This window comes from Dendrobates tinctorius, unplaced genomic scaffold, assembly GCF_039654945.1.
Source record: "Dendrobates tinctorius isolate UK_male_01 unplaced genomic scaffold, ASM3965494v1 ptg000199l, whole genome shotgun sequence".
NCBI classification, from domain to species: domain Eukaryota; kingdom Metazoa; phylum Chordata; class Amphibia; order Anura; family Dendrobatidae; genus Dendrobates; species Dendrobates tinctorius.
Window position 1 is genome coordinate 4,181,224 of NW_027361866.1, and position 20,734 is coordinate 4,201,957.

The 20,734-nt window shown below is 45.8% G+C and overlaps 1 protein-coding gene across 1 annotated transcript in view; it reads right to left on the reverse strand.

The window, feature by feature from the left end:
- Positions 1-20,734, reverse strand: part of ERBB4 (erb-b2 receptor tyrosine kinase 4) — a 1,457,122-nt gene that overhangs the window by 718,549 nt on the left and 717,839 nt on the right. The window contains exon 3 of the mRNA XM_073553209.1: positions 16,760-16,946. Within this exon, the coding sequence (XP_073409310.1) occupies positions 16,760-16,946 (187 nt within the window). The remainder of the gene's footprint in view (positions 1-16,759; positions 16,947-20,734) is intronic.

The following is a 20,734-nucleotide window of genomic DNA, read 5'->3' on the forward strand; positions in this document are numbered from 1 at the left end:
AAAAATACTCAATATTTGATAATTACTTGCTTATAAAAAACTGATTCAATGAAGGATTGTGACTTTTTTTTTACATAGTAGAGCACTACCTGGTGTTCATTGTATAGCAATGTACATATCCTTCTAATGAGCTGGAGGCTGCTGGTCACACACGATCAGTCACTTTCCCGTCAGTCAGGTCTCAACTGATCCTCTATGCACTGTGGAGCAGCCAATAAAAGAACAGGCAGGCCAGATATCTATTTCTATTGGTTTTTCTGCCATTAGGGACTCCCTATGCAGAGCCTTGGCTGCAGGGAGTGACTAAGCATGTGCGACCAGCAGAACTCAGCTAATTAGCTGAACCTGCACATTGCTATGGACTTTGGAAACTAAGTTGCACCATATTATATCAGAAAATGGCTTAAATTCACCGGATCATGTGTTAACAGAATGCACACTATGATGTGGTACGTAATGGTGGGACACCCCACGAAATGTTTTTTTTGTCTTCCATGTTTTTAAAATTTCTCAGGAGAAAGTGATTGTTATAAAACAGAGAATAGTTTTACTGTCGACTCCAGTAACTCATTGCTTGAGCGATGCTGATCCAATGTTCCGTTCCATTCACCGGTCGGCAAAGACCACAAGATGGCTGCAGTGTCAGGTGAGTGACAGATGGGAAGTGATCCCTTCTGGTGGGATGACATCCATTCATAAGTCACCGGACCCTGCAGCTAATCAGTGGCTTCAGCGACCAGATGTCTGAGTAGTCAGAGATCAACACTTCGAGCTCAGGCAGAGACCTTCAGAGCAGCAGTGTCGGAGTGGCAGACAGGCAAGGGATTGAAATGCTAATTAGCGCTTCATTCTTTATTTTGCCACAATTAATTATTTTTGGATAGTTTTGAAAAAGTTGTGAAAAAACTCCTTAAAAATAATGCCAAAAGTGGAGCTCAATGGTAAACTATTACAAGTTGAATTTATCTACTTTGGTCAATTTGCAAGGATTCGTGCAAACTTCTATCTTTCATTACTGCTCTCCTGATAATTTTCATTTCTTGACTATCAGGCAGATTAGTGGATGTGGTTAACATAAGGGGAGAGGTCTCCTGTTGCAGGTCTTTGATGGACGGCTCCAGCTTCAGACACTTTCTCTACAGTTGGGGGATGGGGTGATTTTGTCTGCATTGTGATTGCTATAAGTGTGTGCTAGAAGTGTGAAGATTAATTTAAGAATTAAAACCAGAAGGATGTATACAGACTGTGCCCTGCTACCTGCCACCATCGCACTCTAACAAGCATCTCTATTCTTCCGACAGGTATGTCCATCCACCCAGCTCTCCTGCTCTCCTGCTGTCTGTCTATGAAGGACACACAGTGCATCACCCAGCTTTGCACATAGACTTGCCCCTGCACCTAGCATTCACATGGTATGTCCATCCACCCAGCTCTCCTGCTCTCCTGCTGTCTGTCTATGAAGGACACACAGTGCATCACCCAGCTTTGCACATAGACTTGCCTCTGCACCTAGCATTCACATGGTATGTCCATCCACCCAGCTCTCCTGCTCTCCTGCTGTCTGTCTATGAAGGACACACAGTGCATCGCCCAGCTTTGCACATAGACTTGCCTCTGCACCTAGAATTCACATGGTATGTCCATCCACCCAGCTCTCCTGCTCTCCTGCTGTCTGTCTATGAAGGACACACAGTGCATCACCCAGCTTTGCACATAGACTTGCCTCTGCACCTAGCATTCACATGGTATGTCCATCCACCCAGCTCTCCTGCTGTCTGTCTATGAAGGACACACAGTGCATCACCCAGCTTTGCACATAGACTTGCCTCTGCACCTAGCATTCACATGGTATGTCCATCCACCCAGCTCTCCTGCTCTCCTGCTGTCTGTCTATGAAGGACACACAGTGCATCACCCAGCTTTGCACATAGACTTGCCTCTGCACCTAGCATTCACATGGTATGTCCATCCACCCAGCTCTCCTGCTGTCTGTCTATGAAGGACACACAGTGCATCACCCAGCTTTGCACATAGACTTGCCTCTGCACCTAGCATTCACATGGTATGTCCATCCACCCAGCTCTCCTGCTCTCCTGCTGTCTGTCTATGAAGGACACACAGTGCATCACCCAGCTTTGCACATAGACTTGCCTCTGCACCTAGCATTCACATGGTACGTCCATCCACCCAGCTCTCCTGCTCTCCTGCTGTCTGTCTATGAAGGACACACAGTGCATCACCCAGCTTTGCACATAGACTTGCCTCTGCACCTAGCATTCACATGGTATGCCTTTCAGCTAACCCCAGCTTACCCCAGTGTTATTTATGACCTTGTTTACTCTGGCTTGATCATATACATATGGTCCACTCTTAATTGTCTGGCCAAGATGAGCAGAGACCATTCCTCTCTGCTTCACACCTGACTGCACTTAGTTGTACATATATTGCAGAGCACAAGTCTGCATTGTGATTGCTATAAGTGTGTGCTAGAAGTATGAAGATTAATTTAAGAATTAAAACCAGAAGGATGTATACAGACTGTGACCTGCTACCTGCCACCATCGCACTCTAACAAGCATCTCTATTCTTCCGACAGGTATGTCCATCCACCCAGCTCTCCTGCTGTCTGTCTATGAAGGACACACAGTGCATCACCCAGCTTTGCACATAGACTTGCCTCTGCACCTAGCATTCACATGGTATGTCCATCCACCCAGCTCTCCTGCTCTCCTGCTGTCTGTCTATGAAGGACACACAGTGCATCACCCAGCTTTGCACATAGACTTGCCTCTGCACCTAGCATTCACATGGTATGTCCATCCACCCAGCTCTCCTGCTCTCCTGCTGTCTGTCTATGAAGGACACACAGTGCATCACCCAGCTTTGCATATAGACTTGCCTCTGCACCTAGCATTCACATGGTATGTCCATCCACCCAGCTCTCCTGCTCTCCTGCTGTCTGTCTATGAAGGACACACAGTGCATCACCCAGCTTTGCACACAGACTTGCCTCTGCACCTAGCATTCACATGGTATGTCCATCCACCCAGCTCTCCTGCTCTCCTGCTGTCTGTCTATGAAGGACACACAGTGCATCACCCAGCTTTGCACATAGACTTGCCTCTGCACCTAGCATTCACATGGTATGCCTTTCAGCTAACCCCAGCTTACCCCAGTGTTATTTATGACCTTGTTTACTCTGGCTTGATCATATACATATGGTCCACTCTTAATTGTCTGGCCAAGATGAGCAGAGACCACTCCTCTCTGCTTCACACCTGACTGCACTTAGTTGTACATATATTGCAGAGCACAAGTCTGCATAGACTTCAGTCTGCATTGTGATTGCTATAAGTGTGTGCTAGAAGTGTGAAGATTAATTTAAGAATTAAAACCAGAAGGATGTATACAGACTGTGCCCTGCTACCTGCCACCATCGCACTCTAACAAGCATCTCTATTCTTCCGACAGGTATGTCCATCCACCCAGCTCTCCTGCTCTCCTGCTGTCTGTCTATGAAGGACACACAGTGCATCACCCAGCTTTGCACATAGACTTGCCTCTGCACCTAGCATTCACATGGTATGTCCATCCACCCAGCTCTCCTGCTCTCCTGCTGTCTGTCTATGAAGGACACACAGTGCATCACCCAGCTTTGCACATAGACTTGCCTCTGCACCTAGCATTCACATGGTATGCCTTTCAGCTAACCCCAGCTTACCCCAGTGTTATTTATGACCTTGTTTACTCTGGCTTGATCATATACATATGGTCCACTCTTAATTGTCTGGCCAAGATGAGCAGAGACCACTCCTCTCTTCTTCACACCTGACTGCACTTAGTTGTACATATATTGCAGAGCACAAGTCTGCATAGACTTCAGTCTGCATTGTGATTGCTATAAGTGTGTGCTAGAAGTGTGAAGATTAATTTAAGAGTTAAAACCAGAAGGATGTATACAGACTGTGCCCTGCTACCTGCCACCATCGCACTCTAACAAGCATCTCTATTCTTCCGACAGGTATGTCCATCCACCCAGCTCTCCTGCTGTCTGTCTATGAAGGACACACAGTGCATCACCCAGCTTTGCACATAGACTTGCCTCTGCACCTAGCATTCACATGGTATGTCCATCCACCCAGCTCTCCTGCTCTCCTGCTGTCTGTCTATGAAGGACACACAGTGCATCACCCAGCTTTGCACATAGACTTGCCTCTGCACCTAGCATTCACATGGTATGCCTTTCAGCTAACCCCAGCTTACCCCAGTGTTATTTATGACCTTGTTTACTCTGGCTTGATCATATACATCTGGTCCACTCTTAATTGTCTGGCCAAGATGAGCAGAGACCACTCCTCTCTGCTTCACACCTGACTGCACTTAGTTGTACATATATTGCAGAGCACAAGTCTGCATAGACTTCAGTCTGCATTGTGATTGCTATAAGTGTGTGCTAGAAGTGTGAAGATTAATTTAAGAATTAAAACCAGAAGGATGTATACAGACTGTGCCCTGCTACCTGCCACCATCGCACTCTAACAAGCATCTCTATTCTTCCGACAGGTATGTCCATCCACCCAGCTCTCCTGCTCTCCTGCTGTCTGTCTATGAAGGACACACAGTGCATCACCCAGCTTTGCACATAGACTTGCCTCTGCACCTAGCATTCACATGGTATGTCCATCCACCCAGCTCTCCTGCTCTCCTGCTGTCTGTCTATGAAGGACACACAGTGCATCACCCAGCTTTGCACATAGACTTGCCTCTGCACCTAGCATTCACATGGTATGTCCATCCACCCAGCTCTCCTGCTGTCTGTCTATGAAGGACACACAGTGCATCACCCAGCTTTGCACATAGACTTGCCTCTGCACCTAGCATTCACATGGTATGCCTTTCAGCTAACCCCAGCTTACCCCAGTGTTATTTATGACCTTGTTTACTCTGGCTTGATCATATACATCTGGTCCACTCTTAATTGTCTGGCCAAGATGAGCAGAGACCACTCCTCTCTGCTTCACACCTGACTGCACTTAGTTGTACATATATTGCAGAGCACAAGTCTGCATAGACTTCAGTCTGCATTGTGATTGCTATAAGTGTGTGCTAGAAGTGTGAAGATTAATTTAAGAATTAAAACCAGAAGGATGTATACAGACTGTGCCCTGCTACCTGCCACCATCGCACTCTAACAAGCATCTCTATTCTTCCGACAGGTATGTCCATCCACCCAGCTCTCCTGCTCTCCTGCTGTCTGTCTATGAAGGACACACAGTGCATCACCCAGCTTTGCACATAGACTTGCCTCTGCACCTAGCATTCACATGGTATGTCCATCCACCCAGCTCTCCTGCTCTCCTGCTGTCTGTCTATGAAGGACACACAGTGCATCACCCAGCTTTGCACATAGACTTGCCTCTGCACCTAGCATTCACATGGTATGTCCATCCACCCAGCTCTCCTGCTCTCCTGCTGTCTGTCTATGAAGGACACACAGTGCATCACCCAGCTTTGCACATAGACTTGCCTCTGCACCTAGCATTCACATGGTATGCCTTTCAGCTAACCCCAGCTTACCCCAGTGTTATTTATGACCTTGTTTACTCTGGCTTGATCATATACATCTGGTCCACTCTTAATTGTCTGGCCAAGATGAGCAGAGACCACTCCTCTCTGCTTCACACCTGACTGCACTTAGTTGTACATATATTGCAGAGCACAAGTCTGCATAGACTTCAGTCTGCATTGTGATTGCTATAAGTGTGTGCTAGAAGTGTGAAGATTAATTTAAGAATTAAAACCAGAAGGATGTATACAGACTGTGCCCTGCTACCTGCCACCATCGCACTCTAACAAGCATCTCTATTCTTCCGACAGGTATGTCCATCCACCCAGCTCTCCTGCTCTCCTGCTGTCTGTCTATGAAGGACACACAGTGCATCACCCAGCTTTGCACATAGACTTGCCTCTGCACCTAGCATTCACATGGTATGTCCATCCACCCAGCTCTCCTGCTCTCCTGCTGTCTGTCTATGAAGGACACACAGTGCATCACCCAGCTTTGCACATAGACTTGCCTCTGCACCTAGCATTCACATGGTATGTCCATCCACCCAGCTCTCCTGCTCTCCTGCTGTCTGTCTATGAAGGACACACAGTGCATCACCCAGCTTTGCACATAGACTTGCCTCTGCACCTAGCATTCACATGGTATGCCTTTCAGCTAACCCCAGCTTACCCCAGTGTTATTTATGACCTTGTTTACTCTGGCTTGATCATATACATCTGGTCCACTCTTAATTGTCTGGCCAAGATGAGCAGAGACCACTCCTCTCTGCTTCACACCTGACTGCACTTAGTTGTACATATATTGCAGAGCACAAGTCTGCATAGACTTCAGTCTGCATTGTGATTGCTATAAGTGTGTGCTAGAAGTGTGAAGATTAATTTAAGAATTAAAACCAGAAGGATGTATACAGACTGTGCCCTGCTACCTGCCACCATCGCACTCTAACAAGCATCTCTATTCTTCCGACAGGTATGTCCATCCACCCAGCTCTCCTGCTCTCCTGCTGTCTGTCTATGAAGGACACACAGTGCATCACCCAGCTTTGCACATAGACTTGCCTCTGCACCTAGCATTCACATGGTATGTCCATCCACCCAGCTCTCCTGCTCTCCTGCTGTCTGTCTATGAAGGACACACAGTGCATCACCCAGCTTTGCACATAGACTTGCCTCTGCACCTAGCATTCACATGGTATGTCCATCCACCCAGCTCTCCTGCTCTCCTGCTGTCTGTCTATGAAGGACACACAGTGCATCACCCAGCTTTGCACATAGACTTGCCTCTGCACCTAGCATTCACATGGTATGCCTTTCAGCTAACCCCAGCTTACCCCAGTGTTATTTATGACCTTGTTTACTCTGGCTTGATCATATACATCTGGTCCACTCTTAATTGTCTGGCCAAGATGAGCAGAGACCACTCCTCTCTGCTTCACACCTGACTGCACTTAGTTGTACATATATTGCAGAGCACAAGTCTGCATAGACTTCAGTCTGCATTGTGATTGCTATAAGTGTGTGCTAGAAGTGTGAAGATTAATTTAAGAATTAAAACCAGAAGGATGTATACAGACTGTGCCCTGCTACCTGCCACCATCGCACTCTAACAAGCATCTCTATTCTTCCGACAGGTATGTCCATCCACCCAGCTCTCCTGCTCTCCTGCTGTCTGTCTATGAAGGACACACAGTGCATCACCCAGCTTTGCACATAGACTTGCCTCTGCACCTAGCATTCACATGGTATGTCCATCCACCCAGCTCTCCTGCTCTCCTGCTGTCTGTCTATGAAGGACACACAGTGCATCACCCAGCTTTGCACATAGACTTGCCTCTGCACCTAGCATTCACATGGTATGCCTTTCAGCTAACCCCAGCTTACCCCAGTGTTATTTATGACCTTGTTTACTCTGGCTTGATCATATACATCTGGTCCACTCTTAATTGTCTGGCCAAGATGAGCAGAGACCACTCCTCTCTGCTTCACACCTGACTGCACTTAGTTGTACATATATTGCAGAGCACAAGTCTGCATAGACTTCAGTCTGCATTGTGATTGCTATAAGTGTGTGCTAGAAGTGTGAAGATTAATTTAAGAATTAAAACCAGAAGGATGTATACAGACTGTGCCCTGCTACCTGCCACCATCGCACTCTAACAAGCATCTCTATTCTTCCGACAGGTATGTCCATCCACCCAGCTCTCCTGCTCTCCTGCTGTCTGTCTATGAAGGACACACAGTGCATCACCCAGCTTTGCACATAGACTTGCCTCTGCACCTAGCATTCACATGGTATGTCCATCCACCCAGCTCTCCTGCTCTCCTGCTGTCTGTCTATGAAGGACACACAGTGCATCACCCAGCTTTGCACATAGACTTGCCTCTGCACCTAGCATTCACATGGTATGTCCATCCACCCAGCTCTCCTGCTCTCCTGCTGTCTGTCTATGAAGGACACACAGTGCATCACCCAGCTTTGCACATAGACTTGCCTCTGCACCTAGCATTCACATGGTATGCCTTTCAGCTAACCCCAGCTTACCCCAGTGTTATTTATGACCTTGTTTACTCTGGCTTGATCATATACATCTGGTCCACTCTTAATTGTCTGGCCAAGATGAGCAGAGACCACTCCTCTCTGCTTCACACCTGACTGCACTTAGTTGTACATATATTGCAGAGCACAAGTCTGCATAGACTTCAGTCTGCATTGTGATTGCTATAAGTGTGTGCTAGAAGTGTGAAGATTAATTTAAGAATTAAAACCAGAAGGATGTATACAGACTGTGCCCTGCTACCTGCCACCATCGCACTCTAACAAGCATCTCTATTCTTCCGACAGATATGTCCATCCACCCAGCTCTCCTGCTCTCCTGCTGTCTGTCTATGAAGGACACACAGTGCATCACCCAGCTTTGCACATAGACTTGCCTCTGCACCTAGCATTCACATGGTATGTCCATCCACCCAGCTCTCCTGCTCTCCTGCTGTCTGTCTATGAAGGACACACAGTGCATCACCCAGCTTTGCACATAGACTTGCCTCTGCACCTAGCATTCACATGGTATGTCCATCCACCCAGCTCTCCTGCTCTCCTGCTGTCTGTCTATGAAGGACACACAGTGCATCACCCAGCTTTGCACATAGACTTGCCTCTGCACCTAGCATTCACATGGTATGCCTTTCAGCTAACCCCAGCTTACCCCAGTGTTATTTATGACCTTGTTTACTCTGGCTTGATCATATACATCTGGTCCACTCTTAATTGTCTGGCCAAGATGAGCAGAGACCACTCCTCTCTGCTTCACACCTGACTGCACTTAGTTGTACATATATTGCAGAGCACAAGTCTGCATAGACTTCAGTCTGCATTGTGATTGCTATAAGTGTGTGCTAGAAGTGTGAAGATTAATTTAAGAATTAAAACCAGAAGGATGTATACAGACTGTGCCCTGCTACCTGCCACCATCGCACTCTAACAAGCATCTCTATTCTTCCGACAGGTATGTCCATCCACCCAGCTCTCCTGCTCTCCTGCTGTCTGTCTATGAAGGACACACAGTGCATCACCCAGCTTTGCACATAGACTTGCCTCTGCACCTAGCATTCACATGGTATGTCCATCCACCCAGCTCTCCTGCTCTCCTGCTGTCTGTCTATGAAGGACACACAGTGCATCACCCAGCTTTGCACATAGACTTGCCTCTGCACCTAGCATTCACATGGTATGTCCATCCACCCAGCTCTCCTGCTCTCCTGCTGTCTGTCTATGAAGGACACACAGTGCATCACCCAGCTTTGCACATAGACTTGCCTCTGCACCTAGCATTCACATGGTATGCCTTTCAGCTAACCCCAGCTTACCCCAGTGTTATTTATGACCTTGTTTACTCTGGCTTGATCATATACATCTGGTCCACTCTTAATTGTCTGGCCAAGATGAGCAGAGACCACTCCTCTCTGCTTCACACCTGACTGCACTTAGTTGTACATATATTGCAGAGCACAAGTCTGCATAGACTTCAGTCTGCATTGTGATTGCTATAAGTGTGTGCTAGAAGTGTGAAGATTAATTTAAGAATTAAAACCAGAATTGAACCAGAAGGGAACTGAAGGTAACTGGACAGTCACTGTAAACAATGTTTCTGTTATCACTTTCACCCCAATAATCCTTCACTTTCTGCTAATTCCCCTAATCCCTACTCCTAGTAAGGAACTGTTCATCTCTTCTTCATTCCTCCCCATCCACCTCACCTCCGCCTCAAAACTGTTCCTTAACATACAATCCTCTGTCTCCAAACACAGACAGCCCCCTCATGCCCTCTCCTGCTCCCACCTGCTAACACTTTCTCTGCTCCTTCTCACTGCTGGTGATATCTCTCCAAATCCTGGTCCTCCTCACCACATTCCCACAGTCATTTCTACCTCCCATCCACGCTCTATCACAACCTTCTGTAACCTCTCCAACCTTATACCCATTCACCCAGCCCCCGCTTCCCCAGTCCCACTAACAGGAGCTCTGTGGAACGCTCGCTCTGTCTGCAACAAGCTTTCCTACATCCATGATCTTTTTGTTACTACCAAACTCTCCTTCCTCGCCATCACCGAAACCTGGCTCACCCCTTCTGACACAGCCTCTCCTGCTGCACTTTCGTATGGTGGCTTCCACCTTTCTCACACCCCCCGCCCCAGCAGCAAACATGGTGGAGGAGTTGGTTTTCTCCTGTCAGATACCTGCTCCTTCACCCCAATCCCACTGCCACCCTCTGTTACCCTCCCTTCCTTTGAGGTGCACTCTGTGCGCATCTACTCCCCCTCCAACCTCCAACTGGCTGTCATCTACCGCCCCCCAGGGCCAGCCACCACCTTCTTTGACCACTTCACCACCTGGTTACTTCATTTCCTTTCCGCTGACATCCCTACCATCATCATGGGCGACTTCAACATCCCCATTGACACTTCCCTCTCAGCTGCCACTAAACTTCTATCTCTCACTTCCTCCTTCGGCCTCACTCAATGGTCTTCTACAGCCACCCACAAAGATGGCCACACACTGGACCTCATCTTCACCCGCCTCTGCTCCCTATCTAACCTCTCTAACTCACCTCTTCCTCTCTCTGACCACAACCTGCTCACATTCTCTTCCCTCTTCACTCCATGTCTACAATCCTCACCCCACAAACTTTCACACCCTCGCAGGAATCTTAAACACCTTGACCTACACTCATTCTCTGAATCCCTCCTCCCTCTTACAGATATAAGTTCCTTACACAATGCGGATGACGCTGCCGCTCTATATAACACCACAATAGCTGTAGCTTTGGAATCCGCTGCCCCACTTACACATACCAAAACTCGCAAAATCAACAGACAGCCCTGGCACACCAGCCTGACCAAAGAGCTGAGGCGAGCTTCCAGGGCTGCTGAGCGCAGATGGAAAAGATCCCACTCCAACGAGCACTTCATCGCATTCAAACAGTCCCTCACTACTTTCAAGACCACACTCGCCACAGCTAAACAAACCTACTTCTCATCTCTCATATCCTCCCTGTCTCGCAACCCTAAACAGTTATTCAACACCTTCAATTCTCTCCTCCGCCCCCCAGCACCTCCTCCCTCCCCACTCATCTCAGCTGAAGACTTTGCCTCATTTTTCAAGCAGAAAATTGATAACATCAGGGACAGTTTTGGTCAACAACCCCCAGAGCCCTTCCTCCCGACTTCCCAGCCCTCCACCTTCAAAACCAACTTCTCCACCATTACAGAAGATCGACTCTCCACTCTACTCTCAAGATCACATCTCACCACCTGTGCACTCGACCCGATCCCATCCCACTTCATCCCAAACCTCACCACAGTCTTCATCCCAACCCTAACCCATCTCTTCAACCTATCACTAACAACTGGTGTTTTCCCCTCAAGCTTTAAACATGCCTCCATCACACCTATCCTCAAAAAGCCCTCTCTTGACCCATCCTCTGTATCTAGCTATCGCCCTATATCACTTCTCCCATACGCCTCCAAGCTACTGGAACAACACGTCTACCTTGAACTGTCCTCCCATCTCTCTTCTTGCTCCCTCTTCGACCGCTTACAATCTGGCTTCCGGTCACACCACTCCACTGAAACAGCCCTTACTAAGGTCACCAATGACCTCTTAACTGCCAAGAGCAAGCGACACTACTCTGTCCTCCTCCTCCTGGACCTGTCGGCTGCCTTTGACACAGTGGACCATTCCCTATTATTACAGACCCTCTCATCCCTCGGCATCACAGACTTGGCCCTCTCCTGGATCTCATCATACCTAACAGACCGGACATTCAGCGTCTCCCACTCACACACCACCTCCTCACCTCGCCCCCTATCTGTCGGAGTCCCACAAGGTTCAGTCCTTGGGCCCCTGCTGTTCTCTATTTACACCTTTGGCCTGGGACAGCTCATAGAATCTCATGGCTTTCAGTATCATCTTTATGCTGATGACACACAGATCTACATCTCTGGACCAGATATCACCTCCCTACTAACCAGAATCCCTCAATGTCTGTCCACTATTTCATCCTTCTCCACTAGATATCTGAAACTCAACATGGACAAAACAAAATTCATCATCTTTCCCCCATCTCACGCGACCCCCCCCTACGAACCTATCAATTACAGTAAATGACTGCCCACTCTCCCCAGTCCCACAAGCTCGCTGCCTCGGAGTAATCCTTGACGCTGATCTCTCCTTCAAACCACATATCCAAACCCTTTCCACTTCATGCCGACTTCAACTCAAAAATATTTCACGCATCCGTTCATTCCTCACCCAAGAATCTGCAAAAACCCTAGTCCATGCCCTCATCTCTCGCCTTGACTACTGCAACCTCATGCTCTGTGGCCTCCCCTCAAACACTCTCGCACCCCTCCAATCTATTCTAAACTCTGCTGCCCAACTAATCCACCTGTCCCCCCGCTATTCCCCAGCTTCTCCCCTCTGTCAATCCCTTCACTGGCTCCCAATTGCCCAGAGACTCCATTACAAAACCCTAACCATGACATACAAAGCCATCCACAACTTGTCTCCTCCATACATCTGTGACCTCGTCTCCCGGTACTTTCCTGCACGCAACCTCCGATCCTCACAAGATCTCCTTCTCTACTCCCCTCTTATCTCCTCTTCCCACAATCGCATACAAGATTTCTCTCGCGCATCACCCCTACTCTGGAACTCTCTACCACATCATATCAGACTCTCACCTACCATCGAAACCTTCAAAAAGAGCCTGAAGACCCACCTCTTCCGACAAGCCTATAACCTGCAGTAACCACCGATCGACCAAACCGCTGCACGACCAGCTCTACCCTCGCCTACTGTATTACCACCCATCCCTTGAAGATTGTGAGCCCTCGCGGGCAGGGTCCTCTCTCCTCCTGTACCAGTTATGACTTGTATTGTTTAAGATTATTGTACTTGTTTTTATGTATACCCCTCCTCACATGTAAAGCGCCATGGAATAAATGGCGCTATAACAATAAATAATAATAATAATTTGAAGTTTGAAAAAGAAATGTCTTTCGATTATCTCTAGAATTATTGTCATATTCCTCACAGGTTTAGAAATAGGATTAAATACATTTATTTTAAATGAGTCACTCTGCTACATCACGCTGCTGCTCTACTTCTCTACAACTAATACTGAAGACCTATTTTTTTTTGTTGGGCTAAGTTAAAAGGGTATTCCCATCTCCAACATTCTATCTCAATATGTGATAGGTGTGATAATAATAGCATTCTCAAATACCTCTAATTACAAATGTAGTATAGCTCTTCTGATTCACTATGTCGCTTACCCCGTGTACAGGGCATTGCAGTAGCTTAGGAATTCATGGTTGCGACCACTCATATAGTGAGTTATTTATTTGCTAGTGGTTGCAACCATGGATACCTAAGCTACTGCAATTCCCTGCACATGGGGTAAGCGACATAGCGAATCAGAAGAACTAAACTACATTTCTAATTGGAGGTATTATTATTACACCTATTAAATATTGGGATGCAATCTTGGAGATGGGAATACCCTTATAGAAGTTACTGTATATGATTATTCAGAAAAGCCCCCTCTCTTGCAACGACCAATAGGTAGTTTCTTAATTTGTTAGGCTCACAAAGGGCATCTCAGAAAATTCTACAGCTGGCACATAAAAAATAATGGCTTGCCTTGTTAAAGTTAGATATTTGCATAAAAAATCATCAAGATAAGGAACAACTTATACCGTCCCATGACTGATTTGGTGCTATGGGTAGCACAAATGTTACCCTGTTTCATTATCACTCTGCTGTTTAGCATTCTGGTCCCGTTGTCATGTCCCTCGATGACCGGTGATTTGCTGTAAACAAACTGACATTGATCCTAAGATCTCCATTAATGTCACCAGAGAAATACAGGCTTAAGGTTCCCATTCCGCTGACTGCGACAATCACTGAGATGGACCCCCGTAGACATCTAGGTCTGCAGGTTATCTGCAAGAAAACTTCAAGGCAGCCCAGTAATTGGCAAAGCTTCACACCCACTGATTTATACATAGGGGATTTCATACACACAAACATAACATGAATCCCTAACATAATCCCTTTAAGCGCACATACATATCTGACCTGTTCCTGCACAATATATGCTATATATATATATACATACACAGTGTATATATGCAAAAGAACACAGCAGTGCACTGTAAGCACTAAGATGTATGCAAATAATGAACACTAGCTTGGCCCGTGCAACATTTTTGCACATTGGTCGTCGGGGGCGCAGGCAATTTCAGAAAAAGCAAGCTGGCTAAATGTAAATGTATTTCATGAGATGATGAACACAGACAGGTATTTTATATATGTAGATTGATAATACAATAAATTGTTTTGATAAGTAGGGGCCAAAAAATGTTTTCCGGTTGAGGTGCCACCTGCAGGTCATTGTGTCTTTCAGCAGGTTTATGAAAATGAATGTTTAGGCTATGTGCCCACGTAGTGTTTTTCAAGCGTTTTTATCCTGAGCAGAAACACATGCCCTTGCCAGGGAAAATGCATGCGCTTTTTGACACTCGTTTTTGACGCGTTTGTCAAGCGTTTTGACATGCGTTTTCCTATGCGTTTTTGCAATTGCAGAGTATGTGTGCGGAATCGCATGCGATTCTGCAGAATTAATGAACATTCTTCGTTTTTTCCGCTAAGCGTTTCCGCAGCGGAAAAAAACGCACCATTAGCACAACATGTGCGTTTTCCATTCTATTACATTAGATGCTTTTCTTAAACGCTTCCGCAGCAGAAACGGTTGTCTAAAAGCGCTGCGGAAATGCTTAAAAAGCGCAACGTGGGTACACAGCCTTAATCTGTATTTTGTGATCAAATCATGGATGTGTGGTTTGTTTGGCTATTTTTTTGCTGAAGGCAAGTTTACCTTTCAAATGGTGTATTGTGTGTGTGTGTGCGCATTATGAACGGGGATACAAAGGAATCACCGAAAAACAGTGTTTAGAAATAATAGAATAGATATGAAATTTGGACTGCATTACTGCTGTATAGAATATACGGTACGTATAAAAATGGAGGTACTTAGCACATAAATTGGTCAATTTATAAGAGCCCATAACCCATGACAAAGAGTGCCTTTCTTAAATAGGACCCTAAACTTAATATTTACAATCATGCCTCTCCTGGGATAAAAGCCTACAAATTTGAATTTGTAGTGGCTTATGGGCTCACATGAATTCAATGTGTGCATACATCCTAGCACTTATAGCTGCTGTATTCTTTAATATATATATATATATATGTAAAGTAAGTTTAGGATAATGATAGATTGAAAAGCCTGCTGAAATTATGCCAACTATGACAATGCCTTGACACCTAAGAATGGCCCAAAAGGTTCTTTTGGGTAATATGAGAAGACCAATACTAATAAAGACCCATGATAGTTGGGGGCCTTGTTGGAGATCATGAATCGGATGCTATGCGCTTTAAGTTACACCACAGCTGGAATTAGAACTTCTACCTGACGATTAAGGGACCTGGTGTAATTGAACTAGATTAGTAGAATATGTGCTCCAAGTTAATTTTTTTAAGGGGGTTTGTTGAGCCTATTTTTAGAATATAAAATATTGTTCTGGAGTAAATAACGTATTTATCAATAGTAGAATCAAAGGACACATCTATAACATTTAGTGAGTGTTTTTGACAAGATATGCAGAATATGAAGCACTTATAAAAGAGAGAATGTGAATAAATTCATTGTGGGGGGAGGGCACATCATAAAAAGAAAAAAAATCAGCATTATTATACTCAGAGCTTTACCAGGGACATGACTTTGGCCAATATTTATCGGGACAAGGTGTAACTGTGTTAGTATTAACATAACTTTGTCGGACCATTCAAGGTTACAGGTACAAGTCAACCTTTGTAATGTACATCCAGATTCTTTAATAGACTTTATTTTAACATTCTGTACATATTAGGCAACATCTTCAGTCCCAAAAAACTCTGACAAAAGTGAATACACTAAAAAAGAAGACGTTGAGTAGAAGTATGCAGCAGCAAGTTTCTTAGTGTCTGTGATACTGCATGATGTGAGAAGGTAAGGACTCGGAGTACCAGAGATGGTCAGACCTGTTTGGCCCAACATGAAGAGAGAAGAAAAAAAGAAGAAAAAAGACTCAAACTGCTGCTAACACACAATTTCTATATTCTATATCCAACATACTGCTCCAGCTCCTTCACTTCCTTACCTCCAAATAGTGATTTGGGCAAAGAAAATAATTTGTTATCTGGTTGTCAAATAATTGTGCATAATTTTTCTTAATAATAAAATAGTTAACATTTACTTTTGACAGAAATGTTATGACTTCTTTTACAGAATCGCTTTTGCTCAGAAATGGGAATAATTGTGTGCGCGGTATAATACATTGAACAGTCAGGGACATCCTAATCATTGTGTAATTTGAAGTCTTGTAGAATTGTATGAGAAATGCTGGCACTGTGTCGGCAGATTTATGCGGTTAGACATTGTGCCTGCAGGCAACACTTTTATATTTAACTTAATGTTTCAACAGTGTCTCGAAATAGCAGAATGACATCGAGCCAAAGAGATAAAGGCGCTATAAGGACATCTTGTTAACAGCACCAGAAATGTTTGCATTTATAGTTCATCCGACTCACCGGTAAGATTTCTTAAACCAAGCTCCCGGAGCCCGTATTTCCCATCCTTCAGGTAGTTTAGAAAGATGGCTAAAGCATATCGGTCTTCATACAGTTTGTTTCCACGAATGATGCGCAGGTTCTCCAGTGGGAGGTACTCAAACTGATTAAGAGCCACAAGGACATATCCGGTCACTTCTCGAATTGACTGCAAGAAATAAAATGACATTTTTTTAGTTAGAAATGAACAAGTCTTTATATTTTACAAATAGTTTAGAAGAGTTGTTTGACTTCTAAATTTTTATTTCAATTAGGTATTGTCCCAAGCAAGAAAATCCACAACAATCAAGGAATGCTTTATGAACATTCAGTTTTTCCTGGAATTTCCCTATTGTCCCACCATAGTGGTATTCTCAAGGGTTGACTGAAACTTTGAAGAATATATTAAAGGGTTGTCATTTTATTGTTTTTTTACTATTGGCCTAAAAACTAATAGCTTGATAGTTGCTAACATAGGCAAGTACCGACTTGTTCTACCCAGTGGCTGCTCAGAGAGGTCACTGACTGCTCGTGCCAGCGATTCAGCTGCTCTACATCAACAGAACAGTTCTTCTTTGTCTGGGCTGCTCTGCTGATGGGATATAACTGCTAACATCATGCTGATTGACAACCGGCTGCTAGCAGGTAGGCAGAGTGGAAGAGAAACTGCTTCTCTGTCGACATGATGTCAGTGGAGGCTGCTGAATCACTATCAGGAGCTGTCTTTGCTGGCAGAAATTGGTGCCAGGCACAACAAACAAATTGTTAGCAACTACGGGTCTGTTAGGTTCAGAAATCTCATTCCCTTTGCAGGTACCATTAAACACTAAGAAATTTCAGCATGTGAATAGGTACTTATGAGATAAAATGTATACTGGATTAGACCCTTGGGAGATGAGACCCTTATGAAACGTCGAGTACAAAGCACTTTTATGGCATACAATGAACACCAATTCATAGACACAGAAATAGGGCCTCATAAACTTGAAAGCAAAAAAGATAATAGACCACTAAAAATTAACTTTTACTAATATTTTAAAAGTAAATACTATAAGGTATGTAGGGAATATGGACAGGATTAATCCCGTTTAGCCAGGCAGCGACACAGATGGACCTGTCAAGACCGTGGTCTTACCTTTTTCTTCTCCCTACCTGACAGCGGAGGTTGGCACCCTAATTTTTAGAGACGTGGCGCCCCCGCTCAAGATCCGTGTCCCTGGTAACCATAATCATACCCTATCCAAATGCAAAAAGACACAATACAGATAGTGAAAGAATACAAAAAATTGCACATTTGTATATCAGAATTCACCTGACATAGTTTAAGATAGAAGTTGTACAGATATGTCAGTATTTCCAAATCTAGAGCATACACCGATAGAATGTGACTGCGAAAGGGCTCTCTCACCTTGGTACAGTCTCCAAGGGACAGAACAAGACACCTATCCTGGGGCAATTATTTAGAACAATGTCCAATAAGACATAATAAGAATAGAAAATCGACACCTATTAGTAGTCCCGATGTGTTTCCTCCTGCGTCATTCAGGGTTTATCAGGGGACCGGTGGAATGGTGGGAAACATCAATCTCTCTCCATGTGGTCTTAGTGATGGAGAATCAGCTACAACTGTCCGGACTGGGACCGGGGAGTTATAGCTTTGAATTGTTGAAACTTACAGGGCTACTATCACGTCGCCGTCAGACTCGGGGCCGGCTGTTCCGCCCTCAGCCACTAGGAGGCGACGGACTGTCACGCCGCCCTCGGGCTCGGGGCCTGCTATCTAGGCCTCGGCCACCAGGAGACGCCGGACTGACATGTCGTCGTCGATCTCGGGGCCTGCTGTTCCGCCCTCAACCACTAGGAGGCGCCGTGGCTCGCACCCGAGTGAGGGCGGCAACAATGAAAGGGCTTCTGCGCAGGCGTCTACTGGACGCAGACTCCGCTCCTCTGTCAGTCATGAAGGGGCTGGTGCATCATCATCAGGTCTGGTCCTGGGGGCGGTCCTGATGACATCACCAGCCCGGGAGCCTGTGAGGGACGACCTGATCCCTCAAATACCTTGGGACTGGGCTTGCAAGCCACCGGATATATTCTTGGTTCCCCTACATGTTACTTGTGATTGCCTATCGTTAACTCCGACCTCAGCCTGAACTTCTGACTACTCTGTTGCCTGCCGTTTTTGTACCTTGCATTTCTCCCGATTACTGACGCTGACCTTGGCCTGGATTCCTGACCCCCTCTACTGCCTGACGATTTTGTACCTCCGCTACTCTCCCGGTTTTTGACCTCTGCCTGGACTCTCGACTCTGCCTCTGCCTGCCGTTTCTGTACCTCCACTGCTCTCCTGGTTTCCGACTCCATTTTTGGCTCCCTTCCTGCTTTTCTATTGTGACCGTTCTGCTCTGTCACTCTGCTCCTGTTCAGACAGAGCTTCCTGGGCTCTGCAGTAAATCCAGATCCCTGTATAGGGGTAAAGGGTGTCGGTGCTACTCGGGGCGCTGTCTGTCTGCAGCCCAGACTTGCAGACGGACGCGACAGCTACTAACTAGAGATGAGCGACTTTGCCTTTTTTCGGGTCGAGTCGACTTTCGCAAAAGTCGGGTCGAACGAAATCGGCTGACTATTGTGAAAAGTCGAAGTCCGACTGAAACACGAAACCCAATGTAAGTCAATGGGGAAGAAAAGTCGGCAGTGAGTGGAGGACAGGAAACACACCTAGAGTGCCCATTTTAATGCCAAAAACATCAATTCTTATTCCTTAAGCTTGTCAACCTTAATTTACTTTATAATAATAGTTAGGCATTGAAAACTGGGGGTTATTTGGCTAAAGTTGTGGGGGGGTAGTGCTGGCTCCAGATTTTCATGGGCCCAAGGCCAAAGAGTGTCACTGGGCTCCTTTAAAGCTACTGTCACACTTAGCGATGTACCAGCGATCCCGACCAGCTATATGACGCGGTCAGTATCGCTGGTACATTGCTAAGTGGTCGCTAGTGAGCTGCCACACAGGAAGATCTCACCAGCGACATCGCTGGGGATAGGGGTCGCTACTTACCTGTCACACCAGGCGATCCTCCCGCCCGCCTCCACGCGTCGCTCATCGTCACAGCAGGAAGCCCAGCAGGAAGCTGACGACGAGAAACAGTCCAGCCTGTTCTTGCGCGATCAGCGATAACCAGCGGGGGAGCGGGTTGTAGGTAAGTATCACACATAGCGATATCGCTAGCAATATCGCTATAACGTCACAAGCTATAGCGATATTGCTAGCGATATCTCTTAGTGTGACAGTACCTTAACACATGCCACAATTCATGATCCTCTGATACTGCAGAGAAATAGCGGTATAGTACAATGAAAAACGCTTCACTTCTTACATCACAAGACTGATATCCATTTTAAATTCTCCAATAATAGACAGTATATTCCTCCATACAGTATTATGGCCACCGCATAGTGCGCCATACAGAGTAATGAGGCCCATATATTTCTCCATACAGAATCATTGGTCCCATATAATGTTCCATACAGTATATGATGAGCTCCACATAATGCTACAGTATATGTTGTTCACCATGGATGAAGCTCCAGTGTCTTATGGGCCCAAATAATGCTCCATATATAATGGGCCCCATTTCTAATGCACCAGTGTATAATGGGCCCTGTAAATGCTGCTCCAGTGACTGATGTCCACCTTTGGAATGCTCCAGTGTATGGTGGACCCCAGATATCACTCTCCAGAGTATTGTGCTCCCCAAAAATTGCTCCCAACGTTTAAAACAATTAAATAAGTCTCCTCGCTAGGGAATCCCTGTACTCTGGACTCCTCGTCGTCCCCATCTTCCATCTCTCTGCACTTGGACTGTTTAGGTCGAGGGCGTACACATGTGATGTCTTCACGCTCTTTGACCAGAATGTCACTGTCAGGAAAAGTTTTTGGTTTCCAGGGGCAGTATGGTTGCA